Raw genomic sequence first — 20,391 nt, 5'->3', positions numbered from 1 at the left:
TGCTCCCCCCATGTCCTTAAAATTTTAAAAATTTAAGAAACAAAATTCCCTACCCTGGTACCACTCGGAATCCTGTCATGAGAAAGTAAGGCTTTCCAGCGTCCCCAAAGTGTTGGGGCTACGCTCAGACGCTTTCTCCGCTCCCACTTCCCGCCCTCTCCCCGCTCCCCACTGGCGGGAGGAGGGCGCCCTCCCAGCCAATCAACGTTCAGTAGGGCCCTCCACCCGCGCGTCTTTCAAAGGTCCCTAGCAACCAATGGGCGGTTAAAGGCCGAGCCGGGGCACTCGGGGGCGAAGGAAGAAACAGGGAGAGGGCCTGATTGGTTCCTAGAAGACGCCGCGCCCCACCTCACAGAGGGATGGACCAATGAGCTGAGCGAAGGGGCAGGCTCGGCGCGGGGCGGTGGCTGAGACGCCGGTGCTGCTGGAGAGAGGCGGCGGCAGGTCCCGACGCGGGGCGGCCAGCGATGAAGCCGGTGAGTCGGGCGGAGGCTTGGACGAGCGATGCCACAGGGACGGAAGCGGCCCCGAGGCCAGTTCTTAGGCCTGGGGACAGCCCAGGCGTGGTCGCGGCCTGACTCGCACTGTAACCGTCCTGGGTCGGGGAGGTGGCGCTTCCCTGTACCGGGGAGAGCGATGACTGAGGAGGAACAGGGTCGGTGGCGGACTTGGGGACGACGGACATTGGCTGTGCACCTGTTGTACACAGATTGGGAACTGCCGCCTGCGGAGGCTCCTAAGCCTCACGACAGCCCTGCAAGAGAGGGCTGAATCCGGTTTTACGGAAGAAACTGAGACGTGGAGAGCTAAGATGTCTCAGTGTTATCAGTCTGCCTAATAAGCAGCCCCAGAGGATGCCCGGGGATGCCCCGCGCACCCCTGGTGAGCGGTCCTCGCCGCAGATGGGGAAAACTTCACGAAAGACCTCGGCCCACCCCCGTTTGTGGGCGCGTCACCATCCCCCGGGGCCAACTGGCACTGCATCCCTTTCTGGGGTTCAGAATCCCTGGACCTGGGGGAGCAGAAACGTCCAACTCTGTTAGGATTTGTTAACCTGGCTGGGAGAGCCTGAATGAAGGAGGCACAGTCACTCTGAAAATCTTGAGTCGTCAAAACTGCTTTAAAGAGAAAGGAAAAACAGACGCAAGGAGCTGAGGCCCCACCTGACTCAATCATCTACCACCAGGGTTGACAACCTATTGAATATTAAAGGACCTTCATTTGAGTTGATAATAATAGCACAAAGAGATCCAAAGCAACTCACATCCATAGCCTAAATGGCTGTGTAGTGTGATCTTGTAGTAAGGAATAAATCCATTATAGAATACAGCTTCAGAACTGGAAAGAGCATTAGCTGGTTACACTTGCCAATCGCCATGTTTCCATGTGGAGGAGCATCAGCTGTCCTTCACTCCTGGCCTCTTTCTCCACTTGTTTCCGGAAGGGACAGAGCGAGAGGTCTGATCCCCCAGTTTGGGAGGAGCTGGACAAAACAGCTGAGCCCTTTCTTCCCTTCTCTCTGAACTGGGTTGTCCATTGCTCCCATCACCGGGTGGATAAGTCCAATTCTGGAGTGAAGAATTGGCAGGCCAACTTGACCACAGCTTTAAAGCCACATCCTCCCTTTGACACTCAGTAATAAAACCAACATATTGATCTCCATTTGCCTCTCCACTGTTTTATCTCTCAGGTGGTTCCAACTTGGAAATAAGAAGAAAGGTGTGTTTTTTATTGGTCCTATAAAACTAATGTGTCTCGTGTAGAAATCATGCCTACAGGATTGAGTTCCAACTCCTTAGATCATTACACAAAGTCCATCTTGATCTCTCTAGTCCAGTGATTCACAAAGTTGAGGGTATGTTATTCTACCTGTCCACCCCCCATCAACCAAACTACTAGGCCCGTATTGGGGTTATTTCTTGAGAAATGGGGTAGTTAAAACTACTTATCTGGCTTCATCGCCTCTGCTCCGATGACACAGTTCCTGAAAACAAGACCTTTCTCCTTTTGCTTTTATTGCCTTAACTTCTTCCTCATCTGCCAAAAACCTCCGCTCATCCTTCAAAACCCAGCTAATATATCCCCTCTGAAGTTTTCTCCAGCTCTGTAAGCAGTCACTCCCTTCTCTGGGACTGCAACTAAAATGCATAGTTTAGGGGCACCTGGGTGGCTCAACTGGTTAAGCATCTGCCTTGGGCTTAAGTCATAATCCCAGGGACCTTGCCCAGCGGGGAATCTGCTTCTCCTTCTCCCTCTGCCTGCCATTCCCCCTGCTTGTGCTCTCTCTATCTCTCCATCAAATAAAAAAATAAAATCTTTAAAGATAAAAGTGCATGGTTTATGCTTCCATTTTAGCACTTACAACTTTCTTTTATAATCTATGCACATATCTCTCCAACTATACTGAAGCTATTTATTTTATGGATCTTTGCATCTCCAGAGCTTGGCAAATGAATGTGTTTAAGAAATGTTTGTGAATTAATGAATAGATCTCCTCACTTTATAGTCGTAGAAAACTGAAACCCAGAATAAACCAAAGTTGCTTCTCCGAAATTATACAGTAAGTGGCAGAAACAAAACCAGAATCCTGGTTTGTTCCCAATCCAACTCTCTTTCCACTACAGAGCACTGTAATTGTTAATAGGATGGTAAAATCAGTAATTTATTACTGATATCCCTGATCATTCTGATATTCCAGATTGAATAAATTGCAAATATGTATTCAGTGTGTGTTTAAGCAAGGATCAACTTATATGTACATATTCTTCTTTACAGTTATTTAACATAACTGATTTCTTTTGAAGCCTAGTTCATTGCAAACAAATGAGTTTGACTCATCAGATGAAGAGCCTATTGAAGATGAACAGACTCCAATTCAGATTTCATGGTATGTTAACACTTCTGATCAATGATGAGCTAAATTATTTGATGTGTACGTCATAATCCATGTAGATAATGTAGTCCACATATTGAAAATATTTAGTGATTCTCTTCTGCTGATTGTGTTATTCTAATCTTTAAGGGATCCTCTAACTCCATGATTTATTTACTATCTATGATAGAATAAGGCTTTTCTTTTGGGTGGGGAATGGGCAGAGGAGAAAGTCGTTCTTTATGCATTCGGAAAACCACAGTAGAAACAAGTAAGTAAGGAGCTGAGATAGGATCAGAATATCTCCTACTTAGTACCAAAACCTACTTATTCTTTTATGACAAAAGAATAATATACCAAACATAGGATGAGATATTTGTTTATCACTTAGTCAAATCCTAGAACTACTTGCCACAATAATGCATCTATTAGCAGACCCTGCTTAAGATAAAAGTCATGTTACCATAGATACAAGAGCAAAAACAAATGTTTCTATATAGAATCAACTTCCAAATCTGGGCAGTAACTTATTGTTGCACTAGAATCTCTACAACAATCAGTGCTTTCTCTCACCCCTGTAAATGTAATAATCTCTCTATTTGAGAAAACATTTCCAATTATAGGAAGTGAAAAAAAGTATGTTATCCCTAAAGTTCCTTTTGTTCTGCCATCAAATAGCAATTATCTTTCATTTCCCCTTATACCCCCTTTAAAACTCAAAAACTCATCTAATTTTCCAAGTCACATGGTATTTATACAATGCCCTCTGTTTTCCTCTAAACTCATCTTCTGTCTTAAAGACCGGGTTAGCCTTTACCTGCTTTGTCCCTGAGTACTGCAATTGGGAATATGATTCTTTGAAATTATTTTATTTTAACCAAAATCCATTACAACAAAGAATGACCTGCAGTTTTTATCATATGAAATTATATCTGTTTAAGGAAGTCCTATAAAGAAATCTTAAAATAGTAATGTAGACTGAATGCTGGGGATGAAATCATCAGAAGGTCATTTTCTAGCTACTTCCCCAAGATTACTAATACAAAATATCTCCGATAACATACCACAGGGTAACTTAAGTATGCTTTATACTAGCCATAGGCAATCTAGGCATTATTATTTTTAAAGTAAGTTTAAATTAACTCACCACTTTTAAAAATTAAATTGTGACAGGGGTTCCTGGGTTAAGCATCCTACCCTTGATTTCAGCTCAGGTCACGATCTCAGGGTTGTTAAGATCAAGCCCTGTGAGCCCGAGTCCTGTGAGCCTGAGCCCTGTGAGCCCTGCACTGGGCTCCACACTCAACAGGAATCTGCCTGTCCCTCGCCCTCCCCGCTCTTGCCTGTGCTTTTTCTTCCTCTCTCTCAAATAAGTAAATCTTAAAAAAAAAAAAAAAAGAATTAAATTGTGACAAAGCAAATGATAAGTCCCTGTTTTAAAATTTCCAGTCTTTCTGGGCCTTTTTGTGAATAACGTTTTGATATTTGCATATGCATTTTTGTTTTGTGACTATGGTAAAACTTTAAAACACTCTTGTTCAGTGCCAAGCACACATGTCTTAAATTGAATTTCCATTTATAACTTTTTAAAAACTGAACTAAACTTAAAGTTTTATTCTTTTCAGGCTACCCCTGTCACGAGTGAATTGTTCTCAGTTTCTTGGTTTATGTGCTCTTCCAGGTAGGTAACACTGCAGGTGGCTTCGTATTGATATTCTCAAGATAATCTGTTTATCGGCTAGTACATCACTGTACTGAGCAAGAAGAGAATTTCATAGATCGTCAGCCTAGGGAACTCACTTTTGGAAGCCCTCATGTGAGCTCTAGCAAAAAGAACAGAGATCACTCTTCAACCCTTCCAGACCCATTCACAGTTCTGCATTTCTGATTTACCTATCTTAATAAGACTTCAACACTGGGGTACAAGGTGAGGCTGAGGGCAACAGGCAGGTACTTGTTACAGAAAGGACACAGAATAAAGACTCTTTGGATTAGGAGTTCCTTCAGCTGGGCTCTATGAGTCCCTGCAATTATATTCCTAAGAATAAACTAAATTGAAATCCACACTCAAAATGAAATGAAATTGAAACATAAAAATGATCATATAAGTATGACCTTGTAAAGTAGCTTTGTATGTGTTTAAATATATTTGTTATATGTGACCAAAAACTGACTTTTTCACTTGCTTTATTACTGCTTATAGGTTGTAAATTTAAAAATATTAGAAGAAATATCCAAAAAGATACAGGTAGGTATAACATGAAACCACCATATTAATAGTTTTTTCTTAATAACACTGAAAATCTCTTTGTCAAAAAGAACAAACGTTAGTCTCTGCTCATATACCAAATAAATGTGTGTTATTTCATAGTTTCAAACTGTAGACTTATTCTAATACACGAAGAGGTATTTGCAAAGGGCACAGAGAACTAACTCCTCATTTACTAAACATAGAATTGCTTTTCACTGATCATTGTAGTTACACATATTGCATTTGAGTTTAAATTGTATAAGTTGGAGGGAAGAAAGTATGTAAGTAGAAAACTGCCATTTCACTGCCCAGATCTTTGAACATACTGTCCTTTACAGACTTGATTGTGATAGTAGAAATTAAGCCTGAGCTGAGAACCCAGAGGTAATAGTGAAATTGTCCATGTTGGATAGAAAATTTAGAGAGCATCTAAGTGGGAAAGATGCAGTAGGGTCTGATCTTCACAGGCTCAAGGATGTTTATAACACTGTAGCCTCAAGTCTAATAACCCCATAAATATCCTAATAACCCACCCCACTTTGGAATTTACATATTGCATGGTACTAAAAAACTTGGATTTTCAAAATTTATCCTGGTTGGCCTGGAATATCTCAAGGCTAGTAGTCCTACCAATGTCCTTATAATACACCAAAATAAATATAAATAAATACACACACACCCTCACATACACACACACACACACACACACACACACACACACACACACATCTTGAGTCTGACCAGTATAAATTTTTGAAATCTTGAAATTTTTTCCTGGTTGTTTTGGAATATCAATTTATTAATTTGCTTTCTCTAATTTATTCTTTACCTACCAAAAAAGACTTACAGAGGCTAATTAATTGACTCGCATTATTTGTAAAGATTCTCTGATTTAGAGGTACATGCCATGGTAGGAAGTTTTCATATGGAGAACATTTAGGTCATAAGCAAACTATAATGAAAATCACTGGTTCAAGAACCAATCTTACACATTTTGTAAAGCCCTATTCATTTAGTATCTTCTATAAAAGGGGTTTCTAGTACTTTACCAAACCTTTTGTTTTCCAGTGAGATCTTAAATGGAATCCAATGTATAAAAGATAACAATCTGATGGGAGAGACCTAGAATCTCCCTGCATCAGCCCCTGTGGTTCCCTCCTCAGAGTCCTTTCTAGTAAAGTTTGAAAACCACTATATAATAGAAAGTAGCCATTGTGTGCAAGAGGCAGAGAGAAAATTACCTACTCTTAAAAATGGTTAAGTATGCGGACTTCAGTTTTAATCCTTTTAGAAGTACAAAAAAATAATAGTATTATCTAAAGCAGCACTGTCCAACAGAAATATGACGGGAGCCACAAATAGAAGCTACGTGTTTAATTTTACATTTTCTAGCTGCCATACTAAAAAAGTAAAAACAGATGAAATTAACTTGATATATCTTATTTAACCTAACATAGCCTAACTGATATCATTTCAATGGTTTTAAGCATAAAACAAATTATTAATGAGATGCAGGTTTTTGTACTTAATCTTTGAGATCAGATATGTATTTTACACTTACAATACATCTCAATTTGGACTAGCCACATTTCAAGTACAAATCTGGAGGTTCGTGATAAAAGGTGCTTAGTTAAATGTCCCTCGATTTAGGAGGCAGGGAGAGAGAGGAGGCTGAGATCAACCAGAATTAGTTACTCATTTTGAATGTAAGACTCTATAGTGAATATTGCCATAAGGATGTTCCAGTGTATAGAATGGCCAATAGTACTATTGCTTGGTTCATATTCATTATAATGAAATTAGCTAAGTCACCTAATTCTAACACAGTTAACGTTTTATTTCCTAGAGACCTAGTCCATAAAATTAAATGCATGATGGCAAGACACAGTACAAATATAAAGGAGAACGTGAGCACCATGGGCATGCAGGAGATTTTATATAGAGTGCTTAGGGTAAAACAAAACAGCAGAGGGAGGAAAGTAGCAAACATGGATTCTGTGAGAAGAAAATGAGAAAAAAAATGCTATCGTTTCTTCACAAGAGTTTATTTTGAAATATTAGATGTTTTAAAATTTATTTCTAAAGCCTTATTGAAAAAAGATTTTTTTTCAAGAATAGCAATATAGTTGACTCATCTTGAAATTCAGTTAAAAGCATTTTGAATTATTAAGTCATTAATCATAATAATATTATGATCATTGTATAATTATAATCATTGTATTATAATGCTATTATCATATTATAGTGTTATTATATAATTATTATTATATTATAGTATAATTTTATTATTTAGGTGATTAATTTTAATCACCTTTTGGTTCAGGTGTTTCTAATTCCTATTCTGTGCTTAGTGACTTCATTTTTACCCTACTTTGAAGAGAGATCAATATTGTTTTAGCTTACCAGTAAGTATTTCAAATGTATAGATTATCATGTGTTATTTACTTAGTTTGGCTTAAGAAATTTAACACCACATCCTCTGTCTTGACTGAATTTAAATTTGTAATATTTTGTACATGTGTATCTGTATCTTGGTTTATTGACAGAAGAACTAAAGAGCTATGGTATACAAGACATATTTGTTTTCTGCACCAGAGGGGAACTGTCAAAATACAGAGTCCCAAACCTTTTGGACCTCTACCATCGGTATGCAATCATCACTCATCATCATCCAATCCCAGACGGAGGGACTCCTGACATAGCCAGCTGCTGCGAAATAATGGAGGAGCTTGCAGTCTGCCTTAAAAATAACCGAAAAACCTTAATACAGTACGTTTTTATTTTCTCCATAAATGACTTGAGAAATGCCCCAGTCAGAATGATTTTTCTAATTATTGCATCCTTATTCACTTATTACCTACCTTCTAGTTTGATGCAAGGATTAAAAGGAGATGAGGCATGAATAGTACTAGCACAATGTCTGCTACAGGGCAAGCACTCAGATATCTGCCATTATTACTTTTGAAGAGCAAGGACAATAAATGAGTAGATTTGGAAATTTTTTAGAACAGGTTTACAGGCTTGTTATTCTTTCCTTTTGCCTTAGACCTTTACTTATAATTTTGGGACCCTCTTCCTCCCAAAAAAGGTGGGGCATCATCTTTATGATACCCTTACTCATTGGTCAGGCTTTCAGTTGCTTAGTTGCTTCTAACAGCAAAAAAAAGTCAGTTGGAGGGGCGCCTGGGTGGCTCAGTTGGTTAAGCATCTGCCTTCAGCTCATGTCATGATCCCGGAGCCCTGGGATCAAGCCCCAAGTCAGGCTTCCCACTCAGCAGGGAATCTACTTCTCCCTCTCCCTCTGATCTTCCCCTCCACTCATGCTCTCTCTCTCTCAAATGAATAAATAAAAAATCTTTTTTAAAAAGTCAGTTTTTAAAATATTAGCAAAGAAATCATTCATAAGCAATGAGCATTCTTAAAAATATGACTGGAAAATTATATTTGATGATATGAATTTGCCACCAGAATGAAAGAGGGACTCTCATTGTTTGTCAGTGGCTACGCACAAGCTGCTGGTATGGAAATTTAAAACGAAATAAAATGAGCTAAGGGGGGGAAAAAAAGAGGAGAGAGGAGAAAAGTAGCTTGAAGAAAGGAAGAAGGGAGTGACAGTCAGCAGTAGGCAGTAGCAATACGAAGATGAGAAGTGGTGCTGGGGGTAATGCAGCAGATGCTCTGCCGGAAGGGAGACGCATGGCAGAGGAGAGCCGGCCACAGGGAGCAAACTAGTCCTTCTCTGTGCTTCTCGTACGTTCTGTATCCTAATAAAATGCTTAATCCTTTCTGGAACAAGATAGAGTATCAAATAGCTTGATACCTCCAAAGCCCCAAAGTCATTGATTTGAACTAGAAAGTGTGCAGACAATACCAAATAAGCAGGTAGGCTCAGGGCACCCAGGGAAAGGGCAAGCCCAGCCAGCTTCTCTCCTTAGACCTAGAGCTGGGGGGCCTCGTGCCGACTGTTCCCATTCTGAAGGCAAACCAAGTAGTGCACAGGGCTCTGGGGACACACACTCTTCGTGGCTGAACTAAAGTCTAATGAACAGAGAACTAGAAACAATCCTACATTCTACAGTTTCCAGCCTTTCTCTAGAGAAAAGCATAATCTGTAATTGTAAGCAACTACTAATTGTTTTACTAATTATAAAAGCAAACTTTTAGAATAAGTTGCCTATACTAAGTAATTTTCTAACAAGTCTAAGGTAAAATAGCATTAGATAATTTCATGTGGCTCGTGAAAAATATTTTCCAATTTTGGGACCCACTTTTCAAATCAGTTCTGAGATTTTTTTTTTTTAAATACATCTTTGAAAAAACAGCCTCTACTGAAAAGTTTCCAGAGATCAAACTAGCTCAGATTAGTGAAATTTAACGAATTCTACTTGAGCAGGTGTCTAGCACACCAAATGCTGTCTGGTGTTTGAACAGAATACAAACAAGATGGAAAGATGGTTGCATATGTTGAATGCTTCTGGCTCCCATAAAATAAAGCATCTGATGACTGGAAATTTTCATCGTCCTAGAGCTTTCAAAGGTGTCCTACAGTGACTAATTTTCTATCCATTCTGCCATCTTTGAGCGCTCCCACTGCTAGACGGCTCTAGAGTTTATCCCTCAGAAACTGGGTCTGGTAAAATTTTTTCCACCATTTTGTTGTTTGCTAGCACTGTCCTGTTGATTCTCCCTGTGCATTTTTGTTCCTTTATAAAATCAGCAGACACTGCTTGCCTACTGTACTATGCTGTTCCCTAGGGCTGTTATAACAAAGTACTACAAAGTGGGTAGTTTGGACAACAGAAACTTGCTCTCCCCCAGTTCTGAAGCTAGGAGTCCAAAATCAATGTGTCAACAGGACCATATTCCCTCTGAGAATCTGGTAGAATCCTTCCTTGCCTCTTCCTAGCTTCTGGTGGTGGCCGTCACTCCTTGGCGTTCCTTGGCTCACAGCTCCATCACTCCAATCTCTGCCTCCATCGTCACATGATTCTCTCAGTGTTGCTGTGTCTTCTTGGGGTATTTCCTCTTATAAGGACACCAGTCAGGGCGCCTGGGTGGCTCAGTCAGTTAAGCGTCTGCCTTCAGCTCAAGTCATGATCCCGGGGTTCTGGGATCGAGCCCCTCATTGGGTTCCCTGCTCAACAGGGAGCCTGCTTCTCCCTCTGCCTCTCTCCACTGCTCATGCTCTCTCAATCTCTCTCAAACTAATAAATAAAAAATCTTAAAAACAAAAAAAAAGGATACCAGTCATACTGGATTAGAGCCCACCCCTGTAACCTCATCTTAACTTGATTACATCGGCAAAGATCCTATTTCTAGATAAGGTCACATTCATAGTACCAGGATTAGGACTTCAGCACACCTTTATGAGGATACAATTCAACCCCTAACACCCACTGTGTACCAAACACTATAAATACAGAACATGCACTGCGAGGCCCGCTCCCCACCCTCAAGGAGTCCAGGCTAACAGCGCGAGCACGCAAGTGCAGTAAGACCCTGTGGCTCACATCCTCTCCCAACTTCACCTACAGTACCCCATGCTCATTCATGTTCCAGAGAAGTCGTCAGCACCCCATCAGGTTCAATAAACCCTCTAAGAAAGTTAGGAAGTGTGTAATGCATTTTTTTAAAGCATCCTTGAAAGTAATTAGAATGAATGGTTTTGTTGCTTTGAGGTTTAATCATGATTTTTTTCTGGAAAACCCAGTTATGCAGAACTGCTGATTTCTTCACAAGGCTAGACTCTAGCAGCTAACATTCATTTACTTCTTACTCTGTGCCAAGCTCTTTACAAATGTTAGTTACCTCATTCAGTACTAACTATGATGCAGGTACTGTGGCTGTCACTATTTTTTAGGTGAAAGAAAGGGCTGAGGCCCAGAGAGGTGAAATCGCTTGCTTAGGTTCAAACATGCCATAATGACAGCCTTACCATTCAGCCCCAGACAGTGGGGCTCTAGAACCCAGGCTCTAAACCTCTGTAACACACCACCTCTGTACTCTTTTTAGATAAATGAAGAGTCATCATATGGACTTGTTCCATAACCAAGGTTTTGTTTAGACAGAGGAAAATAAACCGGCAGTTGGTCAAAATAGTCTGATTTCTATTTAGTAACATGTTCCATTTCTCAGATGTGGATCCTGGTGTTTAAAATGTCGATAAAAAGGCCCTGTCTACATTGACCGTTAGAGGTGTTCAGAATGCCTCCCAACAAATAAATAAGCACCCTTTGCTCTTGATTAATTTAAAAATACTTATTAACCTCTGTGTGCCAGGCACTGTGCTAGTAAGGCACTATTAGATTTAGAAGGAGAAGGCAGAAAGAGCAAGTCTTTAGTTCTAATTGGTGGGATGGAAGGAAAATGTACAATATTCAAAACTGTGCTTCCCTTTCAGCTGTTATGGAGGACTTGGGAGATCTTGTCTTGGTAAGAAATGTGTTTTCATTATTCTGTCTTTTTTTTATCCTCAAAGTAGGCAAAAGTATCCTGTTTCTGGGCCATATGCTCACTTTGTATTAAAATGAGACAAAACACAATATAAATCTGCTAAGACCTAAAGAATTATTTAAGGCCCCTAATTTGGTATTCTCTAGAAAGCTAGAGTGTGAATGGGAGGTATTTTCAACACTGTTTTGAAGGATTCTGCAAAACATAATCTACAAGTCTTAGCACCTGCATTCTTGTGTTTTGTTTTGTTTTCTAATGTTTTCCCTATGCAGGTGTTATGATACTGACAGTAAATTCTAAATAATATCCACCATAAGTATGAAAACCAAAGTTAATTACTTCATGCAATTACAGTTCACCTTTGAAGAAATGTGTTAGGAAAAAAGATAGTTAACAAAATGGCATACTAGAGTAATAGTTATTCCTTTTAATGTTGGACGGTATCAAAATTAAAAATGTTTATGCTTCTAAGGACGTTATCAAAATGGAAAGACATCTCAGAATGGGAAAAAATATTTACAAAGCATATATCTGATAAGGGACTGACCTAGGATATACAAAGAACTCTTACAACTCAATAATAAAAAGACAACTCAATTAAAAAATGGGCAAAGGATCTGAATAGATATTTCTCCAAACAAAAACATACAGATGACCATCAAGGACGTGAAAAGATGCCTAACATCATTAGTCATCACAGCAATGCAAATCAAAACCACAATGAGATACCACTCAATATCCATTAGGATGCCTATTATCCAAAAGGTGGGGAAAAAATGTGTTGGGATGTGGAGAAACTGGAACTTTCATACACGGCGGGAGAGAACGTGAAATGGTGCAGCTGCTTTGGACAACAGTCTGGCATTACTTCCTCAGTTAAGCCTAGAGTCACCATGGGCCCCAGCAATTCCACTGCTGGGTATATGCCCAAAACAAATGAAATCATGTCTACATAAAAACTTGTACACGAACATTTATAGCAGCATTATTCACAACAGCCAAAAATGGAACCAACCTAAATGCCCATCAACTGACAGTGAATGTATAAACAAAATGTACATCCATACAATGGAATATTATTCATCCATAAAAAGAATGAAACAGTGACATGCCACCATAGGTATGCATCTTCAACACATTATGCTAAGAAGCCAGTCACAAAAGCCCACATATGATTGCATTTATATAAAATATCTAGATTAGGCAAATCCATAGAAAGTAGATTAGTGGTTGCTTAGGGCAGGGGTGACGGGGGCAGGGGGATGATGACAAGAGGGGACAGGGCTTCTTTTTGAGGAGATGAAAATGTTCTAAAATGGACCACGGTGATGGCTGCGCCTATCTGTGAATACACTAAAATCCACTGAATTGTGCACTTTAAATGAATGAATCATATGGTATATTAAATAGTACTCAATAAAGAATGAAGCCAGTTTAGACTTCAATTTGACCACAGTCATTTAAAATCATAATTTAACTGTCAAAAACACATACTGAAAGTCTTTTAATTCATTTTGCACAATGACACTAAACTCCATCTTCTGCACCAGTGGAAGTCTAATTAAATATGCAGTGCTCTACCCTATCATTAATTATTTAATAATATACTATTTTCCTAACGTGTTCCGTTAGTAGCCGCCTGTCTCCTCCTCTACCTGTCTGACACAGTTTCACCACAGCAAGCCATCGACAGCCTGAGAGACCTGCGAGGGTCTGGAGCAATACAGACAATCAAGGTAAGGAGGCTGCCCACTCCCGTGAGCTCGCGGGTTAGGGGCAGTTACAGACACGTGGAATCCGTCATCAAGAGGGCAATGAAAACCCAAAGCATTCTGTTATTCATATATCACCTGCTCAAAATTTATGTTTAAATATAACTCAATGTTATATTTAATGTCTGAAAAAAGTGAGAGCAGGAACACAAGCAGGGGGAGTGAGAGAGGGAGAAGCAGGATGTCTGAAAAAGTTCAGTGTTTCAAACAAAATAATGAAACATCTGAACTTTCCAGTTTACTCTTGCAGGATCTACTACTGTTCAGTTTTTGCCCATCCAGTTCTCAGAATGAATCCTCTCATTTAGAAAAATTTTCCGAATTTTCCAAATGAGAGGATTCCTATAAATTTGGTAGTTTCTTGGCCAGAAAGATCTAGTGATGATCCTATCATATCACCAAAACAGTTAACAAAGACAGATGAATGACTGTAACACAAAAAACCCGCAAAGCAATGCTAATTATCCTTTGCCATGGATAACTAAGGTGAAAACTTCACCATTTACTTTCCCCTTAACACTTAAAAACCTCTGCAGTAGCAGAGGATATTATTATGTATTAATGTTCCTGAAAGATTCTGCAGATTTCACTTTATTTCTAGATTTGTAAAACCAATTTGCCTTCCTTTCCCAAGTACCCGGTCTCAGCATTAGGACTATATCAGAGGATCAGGCACAAGAGTCCTGGCCTTCAGCAGCTTCCTGTGCTTGAGTCCATCTTCCCAGGGTCAGGGGTCTACCCAAGGGCCATGACTGTGAATTATTACAGTAACTGACAAATTCACCAAGCAGTCTGATTCTCAGGACTTAAATCAGGTCATTCAAAACAATCCATACAGGATCCACCTCACTGTACAGGTTCTGAAAACAGAGAATTCCCCTTCTTATCTCTTAAAACCAAATGATTCTTCAAATTCAAGATGTTTTCAGGCCTCTCTCTGAAACAAAACCAAATGGTCAAACATATCCGAGTGTGAGTGTTTTACATCTTTAATCCAGGAGAGAATTAAGCCCATGTTATATGGACTGTCAGTTGATCACCTCAGCACTCTGTAGCAGACGGGCTTTCCCATCCCTGTGCTGACAGCCAGTAGTATGCAATTTCAACTTCCCAATGATAAAAAATGAGATTATTGGCAGAATAAGAAAATCCTCTGGGAAACTATTAAAACTCCAAATAAATTATTTAAAGCTTTATTTCACTTATCTGTTAAGATTAGTGATTTTTTTTAAGTTTTTTTTTTTTTTGACAGAGAGACAGTGAGAGCAGGAACACAAGCAGGGGGAGTGGGAGAGGGAGAAGCAGGCTTCCCGCCAAGCAAGGAGCCTGATGCAGGCAGGGCTCGATCCCAGGACCCTGGGATCATGACCTGAGCTGAAGGCAGATGCTTACGACTGAGCCACCCAGGCGCCCTGATTGTTTTTTTTAATATTGACTACTGTGAACATTGTTCCAAATGGATTATGTCATCACAAGAAGCAGAAATCTAGGGCTTCCATAAACTAAGAAATAGATTTTCTTGACTATACCATGGTTAATTGCTATAGAATGTACCCTCTCCTCCCTACCTAACCCCCAGAGGAAAATACATTAGCAAAAAAGAATGCCTTCATGTATTATTTTTAATTTTAATTTGCTCCAGTAAATGCGAGTAAAGGGAGAAAGGATTTTACAGATTTATAAAACATTCAGGTGTATTGCATGCTACCTTCTGATTTTTAAAGCAATAGTTTTTTCACACTATATGCAGCTTTCCTGAAAGGTAAAACTTCTCATAATGCAAACACTTCCTTACCCAAAAGGATGTAGAACTGTTCTTAGCAATTATTTTTTGATTCCTGATTCCTACTAGTATTGTGACTACTCTGCTAACTAGTTTTCTACAATATTATTTCAATATCTCTTTACTTTTTTCAGCAATATAATTATCTTCATGAGTTTCGGGACAAACTAGCTGCACATCTATCATCAAGAGATTCATTATCAAGATCTGTATCTAGATAAAAAAGAATTTCAAATAACATATATATGACCATGTCTGAAATTTAAGAGCTATTAACATAATTTGTATTGAAATGAAACTTACTAGTGTTACCAACCTGAATGTAAATGTGTATGTGCAGATATTACTAAAGCTTTTATTGACAAATCTCAGTTGTGTCTCTCATCTCTTACAGAAGATCGAAAAATTGCCATACGATTTTCCTTTTTAGAAATGCACTGACTTCTCTGGAATATTTTACCTGAAGTAATGCTGAAACAAACATATGGAAAAATATTTGCCTATTTTTATTATTTACCACACGTTTACCTCATTTTACTATTTGTAACTACGGGTAGAATATGACATAGTAATAAGTATAAAAATTGGTTTGAGTACCCAAGCTAAAATCAAGTAACTCATCCTCTATTCCTCCCACATTTTCTCCCATGGTTTTTTCTACTTCATAGACATACAGAAGTGTGAGAGATCCTAGGATTCGTCTGGTCACCTCCCACCCAATACTGGATCATCCCCAACAGGTGTTTGGCCAGCATTTGCTGGAACATTTTCAGATAAGAGGAATTCCCTGGGTCAGACAGCTGCTGTTTACAGAGCATTCATTTTTTTTTTACCCTAGGGACTGCATGGAATGAATTTAATCCCTCTTTCACATTCATGTGAGAAAGCACTTATCCACAGATTAACAGTCTCCAATTCTCTCACTCCTTCACCTCACCCTTTGCTACTGAATATGTCTTTTTGTCTTTAACTGTGATGTTGAGCAGTTGGCACTGTGGACAAGGAGGTTTCACAGGCGTCAGTAGCCTCAGTGCTACATACAGTAAGTAGTCCCTTGGCTGCTGGCAATCACAAATGTGAACCACGGGTCATAGGTACTTCCACACAAGACAAAGTAAATTTCACCGCATCAAAACTTTGTTTCTGAATCACCATGTAATTGCCAAAAGTTCCCTTTTGTTTCACACTCTTCTTGCTGCTGATGAGCTACTTTAATTTCATTGGGGAATACTTTAAAACAGTTACTAGTGCTGTTCGGGATCTTCAGACCAGAGACCAAGTACGTTCCATAAGATACAATCAGTATTTTAACACTTTGTTTGTTTGTTTTTTAAAGATTTTATTTATTTATTCATGAGAGACAGAGAGAGAGAGAGAGAGAGAGAGGGAGAGGGAGAAGCAGACTCCCAAGGAGCAGGGAGCCCGATGCGGGACTCGATCCCAGGACCCTGGGATCATGACCTGAGCCGAAGGCAGACGCTTAACCATCTGAGCCACCCAGGTGCCCAGTATTTTAACACTTTTATATATATATTACTTCAGGAATTTAAGATTTTATAAGACTACTAAGGAAGATGGGATAACCACAAATCCCACCAGTAGCTGAATATTTAAACTAGGAGTTTCTTATCTAGGATAATAAATGCCAAATTTACAGCCAGAAAAAAAAATTTTTTTAGTAAGTACAGGCTGCAATAACAGACTGACCTTCCTCATGGTTTCAGTATTACAACCAAATACAATTTAAAAATCTCAGTACTCTAGTAAACTTTAGGAAATCACTGAAATTGACATTACCAAATCTTACATTGCTTTTTCTTAATATGAATATAGAGCTTATTCATGAACACTTAAGAAAGTAGAGGGAAAATATTGGCATGGATTAACCAAATCCCTTAATAATCAACTGAATTTTCAAAGTCCATGCTTCTCTCATTTTTACTGCAAATGCTAGTTAAGCCTTCCATGTTTAAAATGGTTAACTACTTTAATACTAAGTATCAAGGGAAAACAATTATTCCGTTAACAGAGAAACATGGAATGGCACTACTCAAAAAAAAAAAAAAACCTGTAATTTCACACTTCTGGGAAAGTATTTTCTCTACAAGACCTATGGGATAGCCCTCCCTCAAAACAATGGGGGAGAGGCAGAGAGACAAGCTCGAGTCCTGGTCACACAAAAGCCAGAGTTAGCTGCTGAAACTGAATTAACACACAGACCCAGTCATTAACAATAAACTATACAAGGAAACATTTGAGACGGTTTTTATTCAATATACAAAAGCAAAATAAATGAAGCTCTAAGAAGGTAGGACTACTTAAGGGCATCTTCTTTGGACAGTGGTACAGCCCCAATCAAGTTAACTCAGATTTTAACAAACCATGAGCACAGATGGCTAACTACATTCTGTTTCTCTTAGTAGTTTTAGGGTCTACCTAGTCATCAACCTATTATTTAAGAAATTTTTCTTCTCCAGGCTACATGAACATAGTAAGCAAAGAGATTTAAATGTTTAGAAAACGTATCATACAATAAAATTAACTTATCCATGTGAAGATGTTCTCTACATCTTCACGTCCACAATGTGCATTAATAAAATTAACATAGGATAAAACCTTCACTCCAGTCCCACAGATCAGTCACTTTATATGGTTAATACTGTTTTCCAGAACTAAGTAAAACAAGCAGCAGAGTTGTTTACTCCTTTTAGATACTTAGCTTTAGGACTCTTCATTTTAATCGAAGGGAAATTGTTCTAAGAAATCTATTCAACATATCCAGAAACGGAGCCACGTTTTTTTCTCTTGGCATCACTCTAAAGATTCATTCAGAATCATCTTCTGAGCTAAAATACTGGTACCAGAAACTCACTAGTCGCTGCTCTGACCACAGATGAGAGTTTGGTTTCAGCAAAAGAGCTTAAATAATTTGAGACTAACAGCAGTAGTTTCCCAAAAGGATGAATATGAGTACTCTTATGAACAGTGCTAGACAGGTATCAATATTTTTATCTTTCCCCTTCAAATAGAGTTGTTTTAAAATATTTTTGCTGTCAACATTTGTTTATCATACAACTGATTATTGAGAGATGCACATTTGTGGGTGTTGAATGAATATAAATAAGTAAATTAGATGAATACTTTTAAATACAGACCATTATTTAATTGGGTGGGATACATCATCACACTGCTATGCCGTAGCCACACCTAAAATGAAAGCTCACACCCCTGCAGGGGGTCAGAAGTCATTATTTGCACCATGGCAATAATATTCCATGAACACATAATTGGAAGAGAAATGTTGTAGCAAGGAAACTATTTTTCTAGTTGAGTGTATCTACATTTCTATCTCCTTTCTATGCACACATCTGACATATTTTCAAAATATGCTGATTTGGAGAGCAGAGAAGAGCTATGAGAGCTATTAGCATGAGCGGTCCTCGGGCCTAAATAAACTGAACAGGCTTTAAATGAGACACATACTGCAAACCGCCACATAATTCGCCGCTCTGTGAAAGAACATTATCTGGGGATCTGATCTTGACTGCTAGGTCAGGCAGTTCATGGTGTAATCCACGAGGCTTCTCATATGCTTTCATAATACTCGACACATGTCAAAAGTGATTGTCTGGTCATTTCCTAACACTTCCCCTTCCCATGAAAAATAATTCAGACTTCAAACAAATTAGCACTTTGTCCATCGTCTGGGACCCATCCAACTCTCCTCAACCATGGGACAACTGGACAATACCAGTTAAGCATTGTGAAAATCATCAAACATCATTAATAGGCTTCTACCCCTACACCTCCTTAGTACTAAAGGGACGTATTCCATGATACACTATTATTACTCCATAGAATAACTGCTAAATAGACATTTATTATATAAGATTTTTAATTCAGGAGAATCTGTAGTACCATAGCAACAAAGAGTTGTCAGTATAGATACAAACCACAGTGTGGTATACTAATGGTTTCTGGAAGTTGGAAAACTCCTCAAGATAAAACAAGCACATAATAGCAAAAGTAATTGTAACAAGGAAAAAAAATACCTACGTAAACAGCTGTCACTGCACAGGAAGCAGGGTGGTAAAAGCTGTACGGATTAGGAACCCAGGCTAACTATGCCGCAGCTGGACTGCAGGAATAACAGAACGTGAGGGCTGCCCAAACCAGATTAACAGGGGCCACAAATTAGATTCCGAGCAAGGAAAAGAGCCAGTAGGATACTGCCTAATGCAAGGACCTTGTCTCTGCTTTCTCCTGGCAAGTGATTTAAGTTCCTGAAATACCAGAAAAGGTAAAGATGGGCAGATATTGTAAGAGCTTCCAGGTACTCAATCTTTTAATGGCTTACATGCTTGGGAACCAACAACCTACCACTGAGATGGGTAAAGCTCACTGGCAGTCAGTCACCTTTGAGGAATCAGCTAAGGACTACATATCTAATTTCTGAAGCATGAGAAGGTGGCTTCCACATATTGCAGCCAGTAAACCTTACAGAATTTTGAGAATATTCTGGAATACATTATTAAAAGGAGATGTGTTAAAACTTAGAAAGTAGTGCTTGCTAAGAGACAACAAAGGCTTGTGAAAATACTTTGACAGGAATGCTAAAGTAACAGCCCAAGAAACCTATCTGGACTTGGCAAGGTCTGTGATGATCAAAAGTACTTGTGAACCAGAAAGAAAAATGAGGAGTGGGTGCTGACATTGTTAGCTGGATTAGAAACTGAATGGCTGCTCAAACTCTGAGCATGAATCTTCAGTGCCTAGCAACTGGTCAATAAATAATTTTCTGCATGAACTGCCCCAACAGACAGATCCCTCGAGGTGTCCTCCAGACCATAAAATGTAAGGTCTTTAAAGCTTCTCTCATGAAATGGTCTGGCTCTCCTCACTCTTCTGGTTCTACATCCTCTTCTTCAGCACACTCACCCTGTTACACAATCCCAAGATGTTAACAGCTACTCTCCCAAAGGTGGGGAGGCATTGTCTCACTAGCCAAGAATTCAACAGCATCTAATTCAAGGAGCTCTTAGAGTAGGAACTCCACAAACTCATCCATAAACTCACTTGAGCATTATGTGGAATTCCTAGGTATTGGTTTTCTTCCTTTGATGTTTTAAACTTCTGAATCACTTACACTATTTTCAATTGCCTTAACTACTTCATTCCAAATAAAGCACAAGAATTCTTCCCAAAACATGCAAGCCACAATTTACCTACCTTACAAGCAGCAGCAAAAACTCAAATTTAA

At 39.1% G+C, this 20,391-nt stretch overlaps 1 protein-coding gene across 2 annotated transcripts; it reads left to right on the top strand.

The window, feature by feature from the left end:
• The first annotated feature begins 411 nt into the window (after positions 1-411).
• On the top strand, positions 412-15,448 carry CDKN3 (cyclin dependent kinase inhibitor 3). 2 transcript variants are annotated; one of them, XM_028098276.1, is made up of 8 exons: positions 412-476; positions 2,805-2,887; positions 4,498-4,553; positions 5,076-5,120; positions 7,670-7,892; positions 11,524-11,555; positions 13,209-13,312; positions 15,266-15,448. In XM_028098276.1, exons 1-8 carry the CDS (start codon positions 468-470, stop codon positions 15,350-15,352), a joined length of 639 nt encoding a protein of 212 aa, XP_027954077.1. In that variant the 5' UTR covers positions 412-467; the 3' UTR covers positions 15,353-15,448. The 2 variants fall into 2 exon arrangements, with proteins under 2 accessions (XP_027954077.1, XP_027954085.1); XM_028098284.2 differs by lacking the exon at positions 5,076-5,120.
• Positions 15,449-20,391: the final 4,943 nt, after the last annotated feature.

Source organism: Eumetopias jubatus, unplaced genomic scaffold, assembly GCF_037043125.1.
Source record: "Eumetopias jubatus isolate StellerSeaLion01/CBP00866 unplaced genomic scaffold, mEumJub1_p1.0 scaffold_7, whole genome shotgun sequence".
NCBI lineage: Eukaryota > Metazoa > Chordata > Mammalia > Carnivora > Otariidae > Eumetopias > Eumetopias jubatus.
This window is presented reverse-complemented; position numbering and strand designations above follow the sequence as displayed.